The 22,179-nt window shown below is 36.9% G+C and overlaps 2 protein-coding genes across 7 annotated transcripts in view; one reads left to right on the top strand and one right to left on the bottom strand.

Annotated features, from left to right (window-relative positions):
* Positions 1–132: 132 nt before the first annotated feature.
* Positions 133–10,690, bottom strand: LOC139122798 (uncharacterized). 4 transcript variants are annotated; one of them, XM_070688531.1, is made up of 8 exons: positions 10,596–10,690; positions 8,619–8,654; positions 4,940–5,053; positions 4,426–4,557; positions 3,107–3,742; positions 2,675–2,728; positions 929–1,115; positions 133–589 (listed from the first exon to the last, which is right to left on the bottom strand). In XM_070688531.1, exons 1-5 carry the CDS (start codon positions 10,644–10,646, stop codon positions 3,215–3,217), a joined length of 861 nt encoding a protein of 286 aa, XP_070544632.1. In that variant the 5' UTR covers positions 10,647–10,690; the 3' UTR covers positions 133–589; positions 929–1,115; positions 2,675–2,728; positions 3,107–3,214. The 4 variants fall into 4 exon arrangements, with proteins under 4 accessions (XP_070544632.1, XP_070544634.1, XP_070544631.1 ...); XM_070688533.1 differs by lacking the exon at positions 10,596–10,690 and adding an exon at positions 9,279–10,005; XM_070688530.1 differs by lacking the exon at positions 10,596–10,690 and having other exon boundaries at positions 8,619–8,750.
* The window catches only part of LOC139122796 (putative neutral ceramidase C), a 113,034-nt gene continuing 100,878 nt past the window's right edge, over positions 10,024–22,179 (top strand). For all 3 annotated transcript variants that reach the window (XM_070688526.1, XM_070688527.1, XM_070688525.1), the window contains exons 1-15: positions 10,024–10,228; positions 11,354–11,506; positions 13,817–13,993; positions 14,693–14,820; positions 15,513–15,590; positions 15,933–16,053; positions 16,700–16,822; positions 17,160–17,246; positions 18,153–18,257; positions 18,529–18,610; positions 19,124–19,236; positions 19,486–19,580; positions 19,792–19,831; positions 21,043–21,141; positions 22,049–22,144. In XM_070688526.1, the coding sequence (XP_070544627.1) occupies positions 10,055–10,228; positions 11,354–11,506; positions 13,817–13,993; positions 14,693–14,820; positions 15,513–15,590; positions 15,933–16,053; positions 16,700–16,822; positions 17,160–17,246; positions 18,153–18,257; positions 18,529–18,610; positions 19,124–19,236; positions 19,486–19,580; positions 19,792–19,831; positions 21,043–21,141; positions 22,049–22,144 (1,671 nt within the window). In that variant the 5' untranslated portion in view covers positions 10,024–10,054. The remainder of the gene's footprint in view (positions 10,229–11,353; positions 11,507–13,816; positions 13,994–14,692; positions 14,821–15,512; positions 15,591–15,932; positions 16,054–16,699; positions 16,823–17,159; positions 17,247–18,152; positions 18,258–18,528; positions 18,611–19,123; positions 19,237–19,485; positions 19,581–19,791; positions 19,832–21,042; positions 21,142–22,048; positions 22,145–22,179) is intronic.

The following is a 22,179-nucleotide window of genomic DNA, read 5'->3' on the forward strand; positions in this document are numbered from 1 at the left end:
TTCATCATGGTATTCGTACAAAATGACACTTAAGGCAGCAGCTTTGATAATAGACTTGTGCAATAAGTTTTGTAGCTCCAGCAATAGGTATGTGTTTCTTCCCAGAGTGAATGACACACACACTGGTATATCTTTTTAATGGTTTATTATGAAAAAGCAGCCACGTTGCCACTTAAATAAATTATTCATCAGATAAATACTTCAGAAAATATATACATCATATTTAAAATCCTTGCTATCATTTTATAAAAGATAAAAGCTTATCAGTGAAGTAATATTGTGTCCATTACTGGCCATGCATTGTCTCTAAGATAGATATGAGATCACAGATTCATACTGCTGATCCATACATCACTGAACTCAGTGTCCTTGTTACTTGGATATTACAGTGTAGCCTGTGTAAACCATCTTAGTTGTATAACACCAAGGGGAACCGCACTGACATTCATAGAAAGTACTGTGTTGATACAGGATAGCCTGGGACAGATACCATTTGCCGAATGTTGATTGCAGTGGCTGATGGGATAGTTTGAGACAAGGCCATAAGTGTTCTCTATTTCTCCAGATATCAGTGTTCAATGTCACTGCCCTGTAAAAGAAAAGATAGGTCAATTAGTGAAGATTGTAAAAATACTTATGTGACATGTTATAATTTAAGACAGACTTTGAAAATCATCCTGACAATATGACATTCATATATGAAGACGTACCAGCAATGACTTCATAATAATTACAAGAATAGCAAAGCTAAATAATAAAATTGATACAGATGTTCTCTAATGGTAGCCAATGATCAGAAAGCTTGGGGTAATATGATCAGCATATGGGCATTTTAATCACACTGTGACAAGTTTTAAAAGCATTCAAAAGTATTTTACTCCTCATGTTGGTGATCATAAAAAAAAACTCATACTATTAGAAAACTTACATTTGCCCTGATGCACTTTGTGAACCATCTCAGAATTCGCATGATCCTTGATCTGTGATGAGGGCGCCGTTTGACAGCTTGTTCAGGCTGCAGACTCAGATTGACCTTGACATTGTCGTCATCTGAACTCTGACTCATGACATCCGTATCATTGGGGAACGAAATTGTTGTTTTGACTGCATAAAATCTGTGGGAGATGAAAGAAATATTACTTGCATACCGTAGGATGTATTCATCTGTTGCACTTGGTTGTAGGTCAAATAAAATCAGTCTGCTTCAACATGCAATTGCCCATACTCATACATTAAATTTTCATTCATTTTCTGATACATTTGTTCATTTTTACATCTATCACCAAGAAGCGAATTAAACTACTAAAGGACCAAAGATGTAAAAAATCTCATTTATTATTTTTAAATACAAGGATGACTGGACCAATTAAAGTTACTCTTCAATTGCAGTCAGGTAAATGATATATAGACATGCCAAATAAAACCACATATCATGAATGTAATTAAGTATATTCAATTGCAGTCAGGTAAATGATATATAGACATGCCAAATAAAACCACATATCATGAATGTAATTAAGTATATTCAATTGCAGTCAGGTAAATGATATATAGACATGCCAAATAAAACCACATATCATGAATGTAATTAAGTATATTCAATTGCAGTCAGGTAAATGATATATAGACATGCCAAATAAAACCACATATCATGAATGTAATTAAGTATATTCAATTGCAGTCAGGTAAATGATATATAGACATGCCAAATAAAACAACATATCATGAATGTAATTAAGTATAGCAAATATTTTGGGATTAGGTAGAATGCGCCTCGAAAGTGAAAGACTTAAACTTTTGCTCAAACTTTCATCTGGGAATCTCTCAACAGTTCTTTCAAAATTAAGAATAAAAGTTGGAGGTCACCGTGCAAATTTTGGTTACCTACTAGAGAAACAAATTACAGAAGATTTACCAATTTTTTTAAAAATTCAATCCTTGTGTTAACTATATGGAACAAAATAAAATTTTTAATTTCCAAAAAACTAATACGGTAAAAATTTTTCTTACACCAAGCGCTTTAAATGAACCCCCACAAGTTATTGATCAGAAAAGAAATGGAAAAGTTTAAGACTCCACATATCTGTCCCTAAGGCACATTCCACTGTAACAATACTGAAATTATGAATGACAAGGTTAGTGCTTTTTTAAGCAGTTAAGCATTTCACATGTCATGATGACAGTGAGAGGTAAGGCCAAGAAAATGAAAAGGTTTGTTTCTGATCCTCGCGAGCGTCAATTCAGACCTGCCACGTCAACATTTCTTTAAATCTTCTCATGAGAAAGAAAAGAAAATAAACGCAAAAATATGCAACCATAGTGCATAACACAGTGCTGTAAAAAAAACAGAATCATAAACAAAATAATTGACGCTAACATTTCATTCAGAACTATACACATATGTCACTGTTATATTACGCTGTCAAAACTGTGCATTGCTGCACTAAAAGTCAAATCGCAGAACTGTTGCTATATAAAAATAGTAAAGCAACACTGTGTATCTATCTTTGTGTGCATTCCTATGTTGTTTTCATCTTTTTTCCGCATTGTTGTTGATTGAAGAATAAAAAAAATTGTGAGTAAAAAAACCCTCATAACCGCATCATTTTTGAAATATGTCTGGGATGAGAAACAAACTTTTATTTTTCTTGGCCTACGAACAATTTTCACTTACCTCCTGCACCCATTTGCTTGGAATCTTCAAAGTGGTCTTTGACAATACTGACACCTGGAAATCAAAGTACAGTAGGAACTAGTACACCTATTATCAACAATGGTAAACAAAGTTAATACAATAACTTGTTTAATACTTCACCCTGATCAAATGACTTTGACATGGATTATTCTATCCAGTGAAATTTGTTCAAATTTTTCATCTGTGTTTGTTACAAACACATGAATTTAATTGATGTGTCATGTTCTTATGAAATAAGTGAAAGGGACCATTTTAAACTTACATTTATAACTGTGGTTTGACCCAACCTCATTGTGTTCTTTTGTAAAGTTTGACCTCCGCTGAGGGAGAAATATGCAGGATGAAACAGGCCCGAGTCAAGTAATACCGGGGTATATATTGTAAGGGATATGGAGCAATGTGATCACCAACCTGCACTAGCTACTTGGATTAATCCAAAAGATTCCTTGTCAGTTGTGATGTTCCCAGCTGGAATATCTTCCACATCTGGCACTGAGACAGATTCTGTTGTGTGCTGAACTAAAGTACTGTATCAGTTACCTGCACATTCGTGATGTCATCTTCTGGGGACAGAGCTGATGAGGCTAAGAGGCTGCAGTCAAGATTGAAGGCAGACCCCTCAGAATCTGAAGCTGAGGCTGTTGCCATGTCAGAGTCGTGGATCTCTTCAAGGCAACTGAAGTAAGACAGTGTGAATGATGAGATTGAGGACAGTGATATCATTGATAGTGATTTTGACAGTGACCTTGCCATGTCTTTTTTATGGTCGTCGTCGGCAAGTTTATTCGAAATGTCAGATGGTGAGATAGTATCCATTATGAAACTTGGCTGATTAGGTCCCTCATCATCATCAACGTAGTCATCGAAGGATGAGTCAGTCTCAAATGAAGCTATGCTCGGCTCTGCTTTAACACTCGCGGTTGAAGCCATTCTTTGCTTTGACTTCAGGTTCTGCACATCGATAAACTTGTACAAATCAATCATACAACTGATGGATGAAGTCAGGTCTAGGTATTGGTCAATGTCACGACACTGGACTTGCATATTCTGTTGAAGATGGAAACACTGTTGAGTAGTTTCAAACGTCATAATAGATCGGGCATTTATTTAACTTACAAGTATAAGATGGGACTAGAACAAAACCTGGCTATAAGAATTTTGTTTCATATCAAAAATATAAATAGTGATAAAATTTGTCTACTACATCTTCTCACATGCATATATCACAGTTAGAAAATTTCGTTAATTTTAAACATATACACTTTCTACTAAAAGTAGAATGCACCTGACAGACAGATGTTCAGATTCTCAAACTTTTTAGTTACTGTTTTGGTCTACCATTTGTGTGCTCTCATTTTGAAGCTGATGGAGTAAAAAAGTTTTCACAGGCTTATTTTTGTGAAAATCGAAAATCGAGTTAAGGATGGCAGCCATTTTCAATTTCAAGAGTTTGAAAATATTGGGTAATTTGTTTCTCTGGACTGTCCGGGTATCAACTTTTGCATCGTGACCTCTAAATTTGTTTTTGATTTTGAAAGGGAATGAATTAAAGTTCTCTTTCAGAAATTTTGAGCAAAAGTTTTTGTCCAGCAATTTCAAGTCATGTACTACCTTAACTCTAGATCCAGCTTTGCTGCAGACAACAAGGAGTGTTATGCAACATTAATTCTCAAGTGAGAACTGTAGCAATTTTTTAAGGAAACTGACCATGAATATTTGCTGTTGCCTACCTGTTTTGGATCATTTGAGATGAACTTGAATTTCAGATGTTTCTTTTTAATCCTCTTTGAGTTTTGTAGATTGGCACACTTTTCCACAAGCTCTATTGCCTTATATGGCATTGGCTTTTGGTTTTCCACACTCTGTTGTGTAGAAAGAGTGAAAAATTCATGTGTATTATCTAGAACATTCACTGACTGTTTGTCTCTCAGACTCAGGTATGGATTGTGAAGGAGCTTTTGAGCAATTAATTTGTTTTAATGGATCGTTGATGGAATTAAAGTGAGTGTAAAAAGATTCCCATACAAAAATGAAGATGCTAATTGGTTTGCTGATAATGCGGACACATTTGCAGCTATGGTAAAATGTGTCCATGATCTGATGAGCGTTAATGTAAAATGAAAAACAGAAACTTTCCTTTTCAAAAGTTGTCACTTTTGAGTTTACTTGTGAAAAAATGTATTTTCTGTATAGATTGACTACACACTCAGTCTAATCATCACTGAGACTGTTCGGTATACTTACCAGATCTGTGACTGTGATGTAGAATGGAAGTGTCAAGTTTATGAAGCACCTCTTCCATGTATTAGAAATTCTCTTCTGTTTCATGATAATTGCGTCTTCGTGGACGTTTCCATGCTGAAATGTGAAAAGATGAAAAAGAGGAAGCAAAGTTTACGATCGATTTTAACTGTCAACATGGCTTACGGCAACTGTCTTGTATTTGACACTCAAACTACTGACGGTGAAGAATATATATATAGCATATTCTTTCTGCTTTATTAGCGACTGACGGAACAAAGTGTGTTAAAAACTGCGATTTTGGATAATTTTTAACATCATTGGTGACGATTGAGCCTTGATTACATGGAGCAGCGAAACTTGTTGTAATTTCTAAAGATTGATGGATATCATGATTATTGTTTTCATTGTCAGAGAGAGAGAGAGAGAGAGAGAGAGAGAGAGAGAGAGATGCATGTATTTGGGCAATCATGTGTTGTATGGTGTCCAATCCATGCCAAAATTACTACTTTGATTTTAAAACACAACATGCCATTCCGAATTCTATTTTACAATTCAACATGCTATTTCACGACACAAACATGCCATTCCGAATTCTATTTTACAATTCAACATGCTATTTCACAACACAACATGTCATTCCGAATTCTATTTTACAATTCAACATGCTCTTCTGAATTTCATTTGACAACATAACATGCTCTTCCGAATTTCATTTGACAACACAACATGCCATTCCAAATCCTATTTCACAACTCGATCAACATGCTCTTCCGAATTTCATTTGACAACATATCATGCCATTCCAAATCCTATTTCACAACTCAACATGCTCTTCTGAATTTCATTTGACAACACATCATGCCATTCCAAATCCTATTTCACAACTCAACATCCCATTCTAAACCTAGCTCTGCGGAGCAGGGCAGTGTTACTGGCTATCGAACAAGATTCAAAATGGCGGACGCGAAATGGTCCCCTCGCACAGAGAGAGAAATGCGAACTTTGCACAAGTCTAAAAACGCAGCTTAGCACATTGTGTATCTAAACAAGATGAGCGTGCTCGAAAACTAGGATCGATCACGATTTTAAATTAAAAATTGGCTGTTTTTGGAAAAGAAACTGCGCGCTGCAATCAGCAGTTTTGTCTATGGTGCACCGTGCGTGGGAGGCTTATCGTGAAAGACCGAGATTTACTATATGGCGTCTGATACGGATATGGTCCCATCGCATAGAGAGATGAAAGTGGGCTTTGTGTAAGTTCAAAAGCACAGCTTAGCTCATCGTGCATCTAGACAAGTTGAGCGTGCTCAAAATAGGAGATCGATCACGATTTGGGTGAAAAAAAACCGATTGTTTTCGGTGGAGAAACTGCGCGTTGCAACCAGTGGTTGGTTTTGCCTATGGCGGTCAGCAGGCCTGTGGTGGAGGCCTTTAGCCGGCAAGGGGTGGACCATTGGGGAATGGAAAATTTTCGAAAAAAAAAAATCCCCACAAATTTCAATAAAAATAATCAGCCAAAGAACTTGAGAAAAAACAGATGACGCACTTAGGTAAAAGAAAAAAAATCCGTCAAAAGTTACTTTCTGAAACACATTTTTATTTTAGTCTGCATCAGATATACTATGATTCTTTGGCCAAGAGGGGGGGGGGGAGGGGAGATCTGAAGGGTATAATCGTGGCCAGTAAATGAAGTAACTTTTTATTTTATAACTTTTTGTTCTGTTTATCACATTTTTTCTTTCACTGAAGTTTGGCATCGTCAAGTAATTCAAGATATAAGATAATATAAAAATCATATCTGTGATATCGATTGTTAACAACAGTATTGTGGGTCTTTACACTATCATTAATTAACAAGAATTCAACAATTTAGGCAGCTTGCGTCGGTACATAAAATGGGAAATATTCACCAACCATATGACAAACAATCAGTTTCCCACCACAGCCCTGCTGACCGCCATAGGCAAACCAACCACTGGCTGCAACGCGCAGTTTCACCACCGAAAACAATCGTTTTTTTTTCACCGAAAAATCGTTTTTATAACGATCGATCTCCTATTTTGAGCACGCTCAACTTGTCTAGGATGCACGATGAGCTAAGCTGTGCTTTTGAACTTACACAAAGCCCACTTTCATCTCTCTATGCGATGGGACCAATCCGTATCAGACGCCATATAGTAAATCTCGGTCTTTCACGATAAGCCTCCCACGCACGGTGCACCATAGACAAAACTGCTGATTGCAGCGCGCAGTTTCTTTTCCAAAACAGCCAATTTTTAATTTAAAATCGTGATCGATCCTAGTTTTCGAGCACGCTCATCTTGTTTAGATACACAATGTGCTAAGCTGCGTTTTTAGACTTGTGCAAAGTTCGCATTTCTCTCTCTGTGCGAGGGGACCATTTCGCGTCCGCCATTTTGAATCTTGTTCGATAGCCAGTAACACTGCCCTGCTCCGCAGAGCTAGGTTTAGAATGGGATGTTGAGTTGTGAAATAGGATTTGGAATGGCATGATGTGTTGTCAAATGAAATTCAGAAGAGCATGTTGAGTTGTGAAATAGGATTTGGAATGGCATGTTGTGTTGTCAAATGAAATTCGGAAGAGCATGTTGTGTTGTCAAATGAAATTCAGAAGAGCATGTTGAATTGTAAAATAGAATTCGGAATGGCATGTTGTGTTGTGAAATAGCATGTTGAATTGTAAAATAGAATTCGGAATGGCATGTTGTGTTGTGAAATAGCATGTTGAATTGTAAAATAGAATTCGGAATGGCATGTTGTGTTGTGAAATAGCATGTTGAATTGTAAAATAGAATTCGGAATGGCATGTTGTGTTGTGAAATGAAATTCAGAACAGCATGTTGAATTGTAAAATAGAATTCGGAATGGCATGTTGTGTTGTGAAATAGCATGTTGAATTGTAAAATAGAATTCGGAATGGCATGTTGTGTTGTGAAATAGCATGTTGAATTGTAAAATAGAATTCGGAATAGCATGTTGTGTTGTAAAATCAAAGTAGTAAGTTTGGCATGGATTGGACACCATATGTTGTGTTGGAGCCCACAACCTTATAATTCCGCGCAACAAAAAATCGTCGACAAAATTACGGTTCCAGCAAACAAATCTCAAATAAAGAAAAAACCTCAGATGAAGCTTTTTAAGACATAGGGTTTTAGGGTTTCGAATGAACCATTTTTAAGATTATTTTTACAACTTGGGGTAAAAACTGAGATGCCGGCTGCTTGACATGTGTACACAAGTCATACCGTACTAGAGTACCACCACAATTTGAACTCTTACGTCATAGTCTTACCGAGGTAGATAATTCATATCGTGTCCAAGATTTCCCCTTTTAAATAAAGTACTTGCGTTGTCAGTACACAGTTTCGTAATCTACACTACATGATTGCCTCCACCCATTCTGATCGATGACGACGATTTCGAATATTGACCACTGTGCTTACACTAGTTTGCGTTGCAGATGAAAAATGCAGAGGGGTTTCCCTTATTGAAATTCAGGAGAGGATGCTCCGTTTTTGGATTGCGAATTTGTGTTGAGTTTTCATGTAAACAATTTGATTTCCTGTCGATTTGTGATAGCCTTAGAAATCGATAACACCCATATATATCCTAATAAACAGAGAGCAAGGAAATGTATGAAAGGAGGAAGCCTACTTACGTTCACAGGCACACGACGTCTTTTAAAATAACTTGTCTGTAATTTTAATGTTGAAACATGCATTTTATTAAAATCTGTGCAAACGGAAAGCGTGCAGGCAGCTATTGAGAGAGCCATGATGGTCCGGTAGAACATTTGATTTGTATTGTCTGTATTGTATTTATTTATTTATTTATTTATTTCGAGAGCCAGCTCATACACCAAAAAAGTACAGAAAAAAGGAGGGACACAAACTATAAAAAAAAACTAATTCATGATGGAAATTAATTATCAGACAGATAAAACTTTAAAAGCAATCAGAAAACAGTCTTTTCCAGAATAGGCTACCACGCATAATATATGTATTGATAGCAGCACTAATAAGAGAATTTTCACTATTCATCAACCTCATATAAAATTTCGAGCGTAAAGTGCGCTGTTTACTTTCAAAAGTCAAAATGTTGCTCTGAACAAAAGTGTTCGAGATACTTAATCTTCTGTCAATACCAAACAAAATTCTAAAACCGTTGTTATAAGCAACGCGAACATTATTGATACACTGATTTGTGAACTTACTCCAAAGATGTGAGCAATACATAGAAGTACAATATGTTACAAAGATGTGTTCATGATATGTATAAAGATTAGTTTTTCGATAAGAAGGACTCGTTTTCAACTCACCAGCTCTGTCGAAATAATCGTAGAAAATGTGTTCTAACAAAGAGAGAGCACGGGCACCATTACTCATACGTTAATATCTTCATTTCTGCTGTGGTTTATCTGTTCAGGTGCCGCCAACTAAGCTGTTCGTGCAAAAAGGTGTTCGTGCGAAGTTTTTCAGCGGGCGGGCAAATTTCAAAACTAATCAGCGGGCGGGGAGAAAATATCGATATTTACTGTGGGCGGGGAAGAAATTTCATCAGTTTCAGCGGGCGGGGAGAAAATTTTTGATAGAGGGCACCGGAAAATATGTAGAGGGAGGGGAAAGCGGCGTGGTTGATAGAACTTGAGGGGAGATTAATGGGTTGCCTAGTGGACATCTAGTTGGCAATGGGGAATTTTAGTAGTGGGGAGAGGGCAGCGGGAGCTTGAATTGTTGTGGGGAGCGGGGAGCGGGCAGTCTGTAGATACCGGAGGGCAGTGGGCATCAAAATTCAGTGGGAGGGCACATTTTCAGTGTATGCCACTGGGAGGGCAGTTACGAACAGCTCTCACTTTCCCCTCCAAATTTCAGGTCAAGGTCAAAAATAAGAAAAATCGGTATATCAGCCTTCAAAACATGTTTTGTGATGATTTTGCGAAATTCATGAAATTTGCCAGTTGGCGGCACCTGTCTGTTGTCCCGAGACGACCCAGGTAAGATGATACAGCAACTTCGAACTTCCAGCCCTCTGCCTCATAGTGAACTTTGACTCATTGAATATCACCTGACACGAGCACGTGACAATCACTTCACGATGGAGACGATGAGACAGTTCGCGTACGTCGTCTTGTTGCTCTTTTCGCTGACCCAAAATGTATTTTGTCGACCAGAACAAGATACAGACAGAGATTCAGAGACTTCCTCTGGCAATTTCTACATTGGCGTCGGAATTGGAGATATTACAGGGCCTGCTGCTGACGTTAACATGGTGAGTTCTTGCAGCTGCATGGCAGCCCACAACTTTCCCTGCCTATATATACCTTTCGTTGCCAGAAGAAATCGCTAAGGAAAGTAGTTGACCAACGAACTGCAGCAAGGTGCGTTCATGAACGAAAATCAGACTTTGTCAACAGCATCTTACAAAGGCAGCGGCCATATACATGTATATTGTATCACGGAAGTAAATCGATAACTTACGAAATACGAGATTGTCCGCCCCTTTTTTGCCTGCAAAACTTCTCCTTCAAACCGCCGTATAACTTCGACGGACGTTACGTCCATGCCTCGTAAGATTTAAGTTTCGGAAAATGTTCTTTTTTTAATTTTAAGATTCAGAATCAGAATTTTTGTCTTACCTGGGGGTCTCTTATCACAGACGGTAAGGGACTGTGTTTTAACTTACACATAAAGTACTAGTAGTACCGTGGTTAGCCCTGTGTACAGGTCTGTGTGTTCCCGGCGTGATACGGCCTCCACCTTGTGGTGGAGGCCGTATCACGCCGGGAACACACAGACCTGTACGCAGGGCTATACCGTGGTCAGTTTCTACATAGACGAGCGCAACCCACGTGCTATCGATACCCTCACATAGTGGAGTGGAGGAACAGTACTTTTGTTGATTTACAGCCGAAAAGAAAAAGAGGCCTTTGTCTGGTGTACCCGCTTATAACACGGATGTCTGTTTATTGCAATGTCACCTGTAGCTCCATTAGTTTGCAATAAACTTTGTTCGTTCAACCACAGTGGTTTACATTTGTGAGCTAATATAACTGTTTTAGACACGACCAATAATACCTCCCCAACACTGTCATCTTTGAGGCGGGGGGATGGGGGTGGGGTGGGGAAGGCAGTGGCATTAGAAAGGTATGCACACAAATTCGCCATTTTCTGTCCCGTTTATGCCATTTTGGATCTCCGATCAAGAGACTGTTGTTTACAATTTAGATGCCCGTTTTTTACCCTTAACACTGGACATTGGCATTTTGACGCATGGTTTTGTAGGAAAAACTGTCCAAGTGTATTATGTATATGCATGTACTATATTCCTATCAAAATTAATATCATCATCTTCCTCATAATCATCACCATATTTTTGCTGTTTTTATAATCCAAGATGGGTTATGCAGATCCATCCCAGGTTTCAGGTGGGATACACCTCAAGCAGTACAGCAGAGCTTACATAATAGCTGACATCAACAACAGTGATAACAGGGTGTTGTTCATCAGTGCAGACAACTGTATGGGTTCTCAAATCGTCAAACTAGAGGTGAGTTCTTGTTCGCCAACCACAATGGTAACATTCCGGGATGCTGCTGGTAAAGTACAAATGCTAAATAAAATTAAAATTTTCATGCATTTAACAATCACCAATCTGAATTAGCTGAAGCACTGTGTACAATGAACTTGTAAAGCGTTGTTTATTGTTTATCTTTGAGAGGAGTTCAAGATCTGTTTCTGTGCAAGTCTGATGTCCAGAGTTCAGTAATGTTGTGTGTCAGTCTTTCATCTGAGCTTTGAGATTCTGGCAATTAGGCAAGCTATGCCTGCATGCATATCAAACATCAAAGTGGACTAGTGCAGTTATGGGGATTTTTAATGGTGGACCACCACTCTGTATTTATAGCAGTCTATTTATATGTTAATGACTATACAAAAGAATACATTTTTATAACAACAGAATATTCAAATTATGCATTATTATGTAAATCATCCCTTCTCTGTTTTTCCAAGCTGTTGAAAACACTGGACAGGACATAGATTTTAAACATCTCACTCATAGACTCTCGAGAAAAACGGGACAGGCAACTGCTGAGGTTTCTTTGTGCGATCTATCTTGGAATATATTAAAGTTTATTTACCAAGCGGTCCCGACAACAATACTTCGTACTTAACACTGAATCTCATTAACGATCAAACTGACGTTCTGAATATGTACACTTTGCTCTTGCATGGCACGTTCCAAGTATTGACACAGAGAATTTTGAGGGTTTTTGGATACTAGTCATGGTGAATGTTCTGGTAACGATGAAGATCACATTTTGGATTCTAGCCAAAGCCAACGGGAAAAAACCAGACTATAAAAACATTGTACATTTAGCCATAGAGGCTACAGAAAAACTCTTGCTAGGTATCGACAATATTAGTTTACATTCTCTACCATAAAAATCTCCGATAACAACAAACATTTACAAGTTAAACAGCTCTACACTTCCCCAGTCCTGCGAAACGAAAATCTGACCTTTATTTCATCTGTCACGCAACATTTGTGAGGAAAATCAGGGTACATAAAAAATGACTACTCCATCGGAGCTCAAATACACGACCTCTAACATTTTGGTACTGTTTTAGCCTAAAGAAACACCAAAGTTCGGATAAGCTACACATGTGTACATCCGCAAAGTACTAGAAAATATATTTGTAACACTGACTTTCGCTGTCAGGAGAAACTTTGCGATAAATCGGGACTCTCCAACGGTTGGTGGAGTCAGAAGCGGTAAGGTAGACATGCATTTACACAAAGCTGAATGCTGTTCTCGTAAATTTTGCCGTTCACAGTTTTCAAACAACAACATTTCAGTAGTTAACATACATACTTTACCGAATCATGGAGCACTCCTCGCACAGAAAATATTCCGAGGGTTAAAAAACTGCAAAAACGAGGGAAAATTCGGAGATACACGGACGATTGCGGAATGTAAACAATTCTGAGATGTCAACTGCTGTCAAGTCTGGAACTGCAGCGATATGTGTTTCGGATTTCTATTCGAAACTTTGTCACTTTACAGCAACATACTAACTCCCTGCAGACTTCTAGTTGCATCGAATCTCGCTACCAATATGTAAAAAGTACTTTAAAACCATTTTCACGACTTCTTCTCAAAATAGTTGTAACACTTTTCTTTCTAAAAATGGACTTGCGGGTAATCCGGAATAACTTGTAATCCGCCCGCATGCACGTGTCTATGAACCGGACGTTGTGCAGTCGATCGGGTCCAGCTTCATTCCGTCCCCGACCCATTAACTTCTCATAATTATTCAAAGATAGATCGCACGCTGCTAATCCCATAGACTCTTTGTTCTCTATCGCAGTTGCCTGTCCCGTTTTTCTCGAGAGTCTATGGTTTACTCTAGTGTCTGGGATGAACATCATATTATCATATACAGTCTGTTTAATCTCTCTACAATACTGTTGTAATCTATTTCTGCACATGTATCCTTGAGTCTCTGTTGTACTTTTTTCGTGATTGCAATATAATTGTTCCAGTTTCTGGGCATAATTCTTCGATACAAGTCATACATCTGATTGACATGCAGTGTATTCTGCAACCTAGTAAATTGTATGAATTCTAATATTTCTTTGAAGCAGACTTTGATTTATTTTTACCACACATAGTGCATGTGTGCACAATGAGCAATTTAACTTGCCAATCACAAGAACAAGACATTTTGTAGCTTTGAAAACAGCAATGATGGCTATCACTGCAATGAGCTAACTGATGGCTGTTCCATAGTTTCATCATCGGCATTCAATGTTATGCATGTATGTCCTAACTGTGATAGTCTTCCGTGGTTCAAGGTACTGAATAGGTTGAAGAAACTCTATGGGAACACTTACACAGAGAGAAACCTTTGTCTGAGTGGAACACACACTCATTCTGGGCCAGGCGGATTTCAACAATACGTACTGTTTGATATCACATCCTTGGGTTTTGTCTATCAAAATTTTGAAGCAATCGTAGAAGGCATTGTTAAGGTTAGTCCTGACTTATTCAGCAATACATTCATCGCCTAATTTTGTATCATACTAGTAGTTTATCATTGAATAGTACATGGATCATCAAACTCTTTGGTATCTGTTGACATCCATAAGGATGTGCTGTCATCACTTTGCATTTAAAAAAATTCTAGTTAGGTGTAATGCCTCGATATTTTGATTTTAAATTCTATTTCGGGGACAATGATACAGACAAGTTCAAATTGTGGTTGAGACTATAAAGACTTTTTTTATTGTGTTAAATGTTTTGAAAACATGTCTCCATTTTGGTCACAGCTTGTAAAATTACTTCAAAGATCTCATTGAGATAAACTGAAAGGGTAACAAAACCCACCAAGCTTTCATTTGTCATCTTTTGTTCCAAAAATCATTTTCTACCTGATTGCTGACCAGATAGTTTACTTTTAACACTTTTGTGGCTATCTAGGTCATGTAGTTCATGTTTGTTCCATAATGATGATATAAGTAGCAATTTTTAAGTTGAAGGTGGTTTGAGAAATTTGCTGAGGACAGTTTGAAGTGTGCTTGTATTTTTTATGTGGAATGAGTAAAGTGGATTATTAAGTAACATTCTCCAGAGTAATCCTTGATTAATTTTAAAATTACCATGAACGGATCAATGATTGTAGAAGGTAAAGAGATGCCAAGCATGTTTATTTTGTCTTCTTTTTGTTCCAGAGTGTGAAGCTGGCACATAATAATTTGAAAGTGGGGAATATTTTAATCAATGAGGGTGAATTGCTTGACAGTAACATCAACAGAAGTCCAACTGCCTATGCAAATAACCCTGCCAAAGAGAAGCAAAAGTGAGTTATGCAGTCTTCATGTCTGTAGTTACAATCTAACATATTAGACTAAAATCTCGTCCAATCATGCCAATTGAACCTATGGATATACCCTGCTTCTACTGGTCCGATGAGACCAGTGAATTAACTGGAACCAGTGGATTTGTCATTATTTCTACTGGCTGATGGGACCAGGAAATTTACAATCATTCTACTGGTCCGATGGGACAGTGATCATTATGATAAACGCATGTACATTTCGTAGTTGACATGTAAGACTAGCAAACTACCGGTAGACTGCTGTAGTGCTGACATGTGTGGTACATTGATAATAGTCTGACAAGGGACCAATGAGAACTGATTTGATTTGCTCACAGCTGACAATCAGTCTATGTTTGAAATGTAGATACATCCGTTTAACCTGTCGAAAGATACTGTACATATAAATCGCGATGACCAATGGTCCTTTTTGACTTCATATTTATAAATCAGTTTGTGAGACTAATGAGCTCAACTAACTTACATGGTGTGCCTATCACTTTCTTTGACACGTTTTTAGCATTTATACACATACCGGTACGTTTTTGTGACAATGTCTGGCTGATTTGTTGCGTGGATGTGTAACACACTGTGACTGACTGCAACTTCTTTCTCTAAATGCAGATGAACAAGCATCAGATGATTGAAAATTTTCTGGTTTTTAAATATTTCAGGTATAAGTACAATGTGGATAAGACAATGTTACTGCTAAAACTTTTGGATTCTGATGGTAAAGATATGGGAATGATCAAGTAAGTTGCAGGGACTCATGGTCCTGTTCTTTAAACCTTATCCTACCAAGTTCATATTTTACCATCCATCTTACATACTAGTAAATGCTAATGAAAGAGAGCCCTCTACTTTATCAGGCAGAGCTTTGACCTTCTTGTATGTAGGAACATTTTCAAATGAAATTCAAAAAAAAGACTAAAAAATATTTTCAGTTTGATTTTGAAACACAGTCTGAAAGAACTGTATAAGAAAGTTTTCAACTTTCTGTCCATAAATTCCTATCTAAAAAGTTGCATGAGAGTCATATAAGCTGAGAAGATTTATGAACAGTGTAGAATTTACAAACCTTTTTATCTTGGCAGCTGGTTTGCTGTGCACTGTACAAGCATGAACAACACCAACAAGTTGATAAGCAGTGACAACAAGGGCTATGCATCCTACCTCTTTGAACAGAAAATGAATGATGGAGTCAGACCTGGACAGGTAAAGACCAATTCTCAAACAGCTTGCACTGCAACTACAAAACTGAAGTTATTCACATGTGAAACCACACCCTTCCTCTGATACAGCTACATGTAATGAACGCTCCTTCATGTAAACCTCTGTCTCAAGTCATATTGATTCAAACCCATCATTGCATACTGTTATACAGTACCCTGTGAGACAAACCTGTCAATGACAGTTCTGTTAATAAACTCCAGAATGAAGACAGTTAGCAGTATTCAGCAGAAATGAACACAGCTGTATACGGCCCTTCAACATTATTATTATTATCCTTTATTATTCCAATATAAAATGGAAATGGGTAATGGTGTGCACAGCCTTAAAGACAAAAATTTCACGATAGATGAAATACAAGGTGATGAAAAAGATTAAAAGCACAGTTCCAGATAACAAACACAGCCCTTGTTGATTTATGACAGTACAATTTAAAATAATGACAGTAGCCGTCTCTGTGATGAGATATATGGGTATTTTCAAGACAAGTGACTGACTTTGAAGAGAAAGGAGTCCTTAAATATTTCGTGCAATTATATGTATGTTTTAAACACTACTAAAAGTCAAGAAGTGGATTTAGATTATACTGTACAGTGTTGATTGATGGTTTTTGTCAACACTGTGTTTTCAGGGTTCGTTTGTTGCAGCGTTTGCCCAGAGCAACGAAGGTGATGTGTCACCCAACACTAGAGGGCCTCATTGCCAGGATACCGGTCTTCCCTGTGATGTGCCAACAAGTACATGCAATGGAAAAGTGAGTAAATACCTTGTGAAAGGTGTGCTCTAACCAACAAATAATTCTTTTTTAATTCTTTTTCTTTGCTTCCTCCAAAATAGTTTTGAAAATTTGTTTTCTCTATGAATTTCAAACCAAATATCTTTTCACCGTGAATGACCCAGAAGAACAAGTGATAAGCTGTCAGTACTGGTGCGTACCATACATTTTACGGTATAGGCACTAAGATTGTTTTTGTTTTGAGACAAATATCCTGAATTTTCCACATCAACTGGAACACTATAGCTCACATGTATTACAATGTAAATAATCTGAGATTTTAATTGTTCTGCTTGCAACGGTACTTGTTTTGCAGAGTCACCTCTGTGTGGCCTCCGGACCAGGAAGGAACATGATGGAAAGTACTGAAATTATTGGCAGACAACAATATGACAAGGCATTGGTGAGTATGGTCTCCTGAACATTTTTCGTCATCGGATGAAGCTTGAAGTTAATATGATTCCACATCATTCATGCTAAAGTGATTTACTCAGGACTTATGCAATTTTAAGAGGACTATCCATGGAAGTTTTCTGAAATAAAATTATCTCCTTAATAGTATAGTATGCATTTTGATTTTTTTTTGTCTTTTCATTCAATTCAATAGCATTGACATTATATTTCTTAGGATTGTGTTCATTTTTGTATGGGAGTGTACCAAAGGAGATGTGTCAAAAATGACAATTTCCATCTTATAACAATCATTCCCAGAGTGGCTGCTGGATTTCTTTCCAGTCAGTAAGGCAGACTTTGCAAAGTTAAAGGTTCATTGGTATGCCTTCTTGCAACTTGCAAGTATTTCTCACTAATTAACCTTCTGAGAGCTGTGATTGATCCCACCAAAATTTTAGTGCAACATTTCACCATTTTCATTAATTTTTCTGCATTTGTTTCAATTGTTTTAAAGCAAATATACACAACTTTTTATTCGCTGCAGTTTTTGATCAAAATTTTTGGTGAAAATCTGTAAAAAAATGTCAGGATCTGGAAAAAGTTGACTTCAGCCCTCAAAGGTGTAACACCTTCAATACAGCCTTTCCAACCACTGAGTTGTCTTTTGCAGCCAAGAAAATCACCCTTCAACAGATACCCAGCATGTAGATCATTAAAATAGCAATGTAAATTTTTTCCAAGCCAAGTTGTACAGTCTAGGGTCAGCTCTCATGATCCTTTCAATTAAAAAGTTTGTCATAAATTTTCTTTAGTAAAAATGTTGGCATAGAAAATATGTGTCCAGTGAGCGTATTTATGAATATCAGAAACATGTTGTATATGCATCATCAATGTTCTTGTATTTATTATATTTCAGGCATTGTATGACAGTGCAGAAATTCAACTCAACGGCTCAGTTTCTTTTATTCAGCAGTTCGTCAATATGAGTGATTACACTGTGTATTTTGAAAACCAAACCAAGGTGAGAGTACATTACTTCCATTCCTGTTTCACTGAAATAATTCCATCAGTTTCTTGTGATGTCCGTTTTCCCCTTCATCAAAAACAGAATTCCTCAGCTGCCTGTTGAGTTTGGTGGATTCCTTATCATCAGTCTTCAGACAATAAAAAACAGACTTTTGTTTTGGTAAATGCTAGGGTAAACAGCAAACTGCACAAGTAAGTTGCTGGATAATTACCTAATTTGGTGTACCAAATATACACTCATCAGCTGTAACTATTTGATGTTACAGGTGAAGACGTGCAAACCGTCCATGGGTTTCTCATTTGCTGCAGGCACTACAGATGGACCCGGTGCCTTCAACTTTACACAAGGTAAGTACCACGCATTACATGGCATTCCATTTACAACAAAGTTCTGTAGTGTTCTTGAAAAAGCAACAGAATTTCTGAGTCTTCCATTCAAAAAAACGGTATTCAGAGGAAATGTTAGATACATCAGACTTTTGGAAGAGGTTCATATCAAATTTTAGAAATCAATAGAAATCTACTTGAGGTTATACAGAATTCAGTAGTATGTCTGTAGAAATCAGCAGAAAGAGGTTCAATTCAGCATAGAACTCCACAGATGTTGATAAACTTGGAATGGAAATATGTAGATGTTCTATGGAAAATTAATACCTGCAGATCCTGTATGGAAGGTGTATGGATTATTCTAATGAATTTCTATAGCATCCCGATCCCATAAGGTTTTTCATAATAACATTTTTGACAATCTGACAAAAGGAAAACCAATCACAATTTTTTATGTCATGCTCACATTGTGATCATGATGAGTGTCATTGATGTAATTCCACTCATTGCACCTGCAAATGTTTGCTACTTTAGGTTCAACAGAAGGTTCCTTTTTCTGGGATGCTGTCCGGGATTTGATTCATAAGCCTTCAGAAGAACTTGTCGAGTGTCAGAAACCAAAGCCCATCTTGTTACCAACTGGTGAGGTAAGCAACAAATTGTGAAAGCTCCATATATTTCATATATATGAATGATGAATGCCACAGTAACACTATATGTAAATATATATATATATATATATATATATATATATATATATATATATATTATATATATATATATATATATATTATATATATATATATATATATATATATATATATATACCGTAAATATATATTTATATGTATATGTAGGTTTATATAGCTACATTACCTAGTATATTTGCCTTTCAGATAAAAAAGCCCTATGACTGGCATCCTGATATTGTAGACACACAGATATTCAAAATCGGTAATCTAGCGATTGTTGCAGTACCAGGAGAGTTCACGTGAGTGGCCATATTTGCTCTTTTTCCATAACTCAGTGGTGAGATCTTGTGTTTTTTACTACACTGTTTATGATACTTCTGGGTTGTGATTTGTCTTAAAGATACATGAAATCATGATGTAAAGAGGCCCATATGAGTGATTTGTCACAGGGACCTGTATTACTCTTCACCTTGAACTTGTCTAATAATGAGTTTCATCTATTATTTTTAGTACCATGTCTGGAAGGAGACTACGGGATGCGGTCAAAAGTGTAAGTTTCATTCCAAAAATACAAAATCCGAACACAACATACGATGGAGTGCTTTCATTTGGGAATTTCAACAAAATTGAATATTGTTGTACATGTATAAGTAATGTGAATCTTGGCTTGTATAGTATAGAGAGACACAGTATTAACATTTAATATAGATTATTGGTTTTAGATTTTGTACTAAGTAATTTGACAAATGAACTTTTAAGGTTTGCTAGTCTGCAGCTTGATGAATCAGAAATAAAAAAACATAGACACAAAATGGAAAAGGGAGTAGTTTGAGTTTTTTTGGCATAATCAACATCTGAAATTTTGAAATATTGTCATGAATATATATATATATATTCAAAAAAATAAAAATAATATTTATAGTGATTAAAAGTATATTCAGTTTCTGTGAAATGATACACTTGTAACATGGTATATTTGGGAAATGGCTACTAAATAGTCGCGCCAGCGGCTTACTGACTACGCACGCGCATATTCATAATATACTATGTGAGTAATCGGAAGTGTACCCTACTTTCATGGGCGCCGCCATGTTTTTTTTTGAGTACTCATAAATAAACAAATACCAAACATGCAAATTATTATCGTATAACATGCCATTTATAAAATATATCTCTCTTATTAGCCAGTAAATATTATTATCCACCCTGTCGCTGATGCAAAATATCGTTAATATCATGCATAAAAAGTAGAAAAAGGGAGAAAACTTGTGCATATGAACGGGGCATACAAAAAGAATGCTGGGATTGAATTTTAGAAAAGCGCCCCTGTGTCAATAACTAGATTCAAAAATTGCCAGTTTTTAGACATAACGCTTTCAACTTGCAAGTGGAAGGTGGGCAGTGCCGCTGCCATTGCTATGATAATGATGGTATATTATAAGTCCCTTGTTTGAGACAATAGGCTGTTATCATGGTAAAAATTGCCAATTTTTATCCAGCATTTTTACACATTACAGAAAATCTATACCTGCATCATGCTGCAGGGTTTCACGTCTTGTACGTACGTCAACTGCTTTCATCAGAGGGAAACTGGGCATAGTTGTCTTACAAACGTATATGAAGTAACAATTAATCTATTTTATCATGAATCAATACAAATAACATTGCCAATATTAACCTCTGGCGCGACACCTAGGGCTGAGCCCTATATAATATTAGGATTCCGTCGTGATTTCATTGTGTCCACTCCTATGTACACAGACGCTGATAGCCAATAGCTGGCCAGAAGATACCCAGGTTGTCATTGCTGGATTATCCAATGTCTACACACATTACATTGCCACCTTTGAGGAGTATCAGGTGAGTGATAGCAATACAGTCAATGAAATGTAGTCTGTGAAATGAGAGAGTGGCTTTTTAAATTGCGGAATTTTATAGAGGTAGTACTGCTAATTTATCTCTTTTCCATATTTAATCAAGCGTACCAATGTGTAATAGATAAATTCTCAGCGAGTAAATCCCGGAGTAAACTGCATTGTTCAGAGTCAATAAAATCTTTGATTTTACATTTCCATATCCAAGTCCTTGGAAGCCATCATCTGCATTTCATACCACAGATCTTTGAACTCATCTTTTAATTGGTCCATTGACAGACAGATGAACCAATCAGGCGCTGTCAGTCATGTAAATGTTCACCTGGTCGTGTATTTTATTGTTTCGGTAATAATTCAATCAATCAATCAATTGGCCATTCAGTGAATGGATGGTGAAAGGGATGGGTACATTGAATAAATGAATGAATGACTGAATAAGAGTGTGTATGCATATTAAAATGTTTATAGATATTTATACTATATACTGTTACATGAGGTGATCAATCAATGCAATGTGCACATACAGGGAGGTGAAAATCAATGGATCAATCAAAGGCATTTATATAGCACCAAATCCATTGCGAGGTAATGTTCTAAGGCGCTGAACAAGAACACAAAGATCAGAAGTTCTCTCAAAGAGATGAGATTTCAAGACAATGATTTGATTGATGTTTCCTCCTATTCAAAGTGATGCAGATATAAAACAGTGTGCCGGTAATGCGGTGGTAAAGGCAATGTGATGGCGATAAATGTGACTGGTTATATGATACATGTACTGTATGTGTATATACAATGTATGTGTGTTTGTGTGTATCAGTTGATCTACAAGTATGTATCTATCAATCAACTGAACGGTAGATGAATCACAGTTTCTCTGCATTCTCATTTCACAGATTCAACGCTATGAGGGTGCATCAACAATCTATGGTCCTCACACCTTGGAAGCCTACATTCAGCAGTACAAGATCCTTGCTGAAGCTTTAGCAAAGGTATGAAATCTTTCGCTGGTATCCTATTACTAAAG

This window comes from Ptychodera flava, chromosome 22, assembly GCF_041260155.1.
Source record: "Ptychodera flava strain L36383 chromosome 22, AS_Pfla_20210202, whole genome shotgun sequence".
In the NCBI taxonomy this organism is placed as follows: Eukaryota; Metazoa; Hemichordata; class Enteropneusta; family Ptychoderidae; genus Ptychodera; species Ptychodera flava.

Coding starts and splice junctions, on each gene's coding strand:
- LOC139122798 (XM_070688530.1), bottom strand. CDS start 8,735: ATGGCTCTCTCAATAGCTGCCTGCACGCTTTCCGTTTGCACAGATTTT. Junction 5,054..8,618: donor GACGTCGTGTGCCTGTGAAC/GTAAGTAGGCTT, acceptor TTCACATTTCAG/CATGGAAACGTCCACGAAGA. Junction 4,558..4,939: donor ACATCACAGTCACAGATCTG/GTAAGTATACCG, acceptor TCTACACAACAG/AGTGTGGAAAACCAAAAGCC.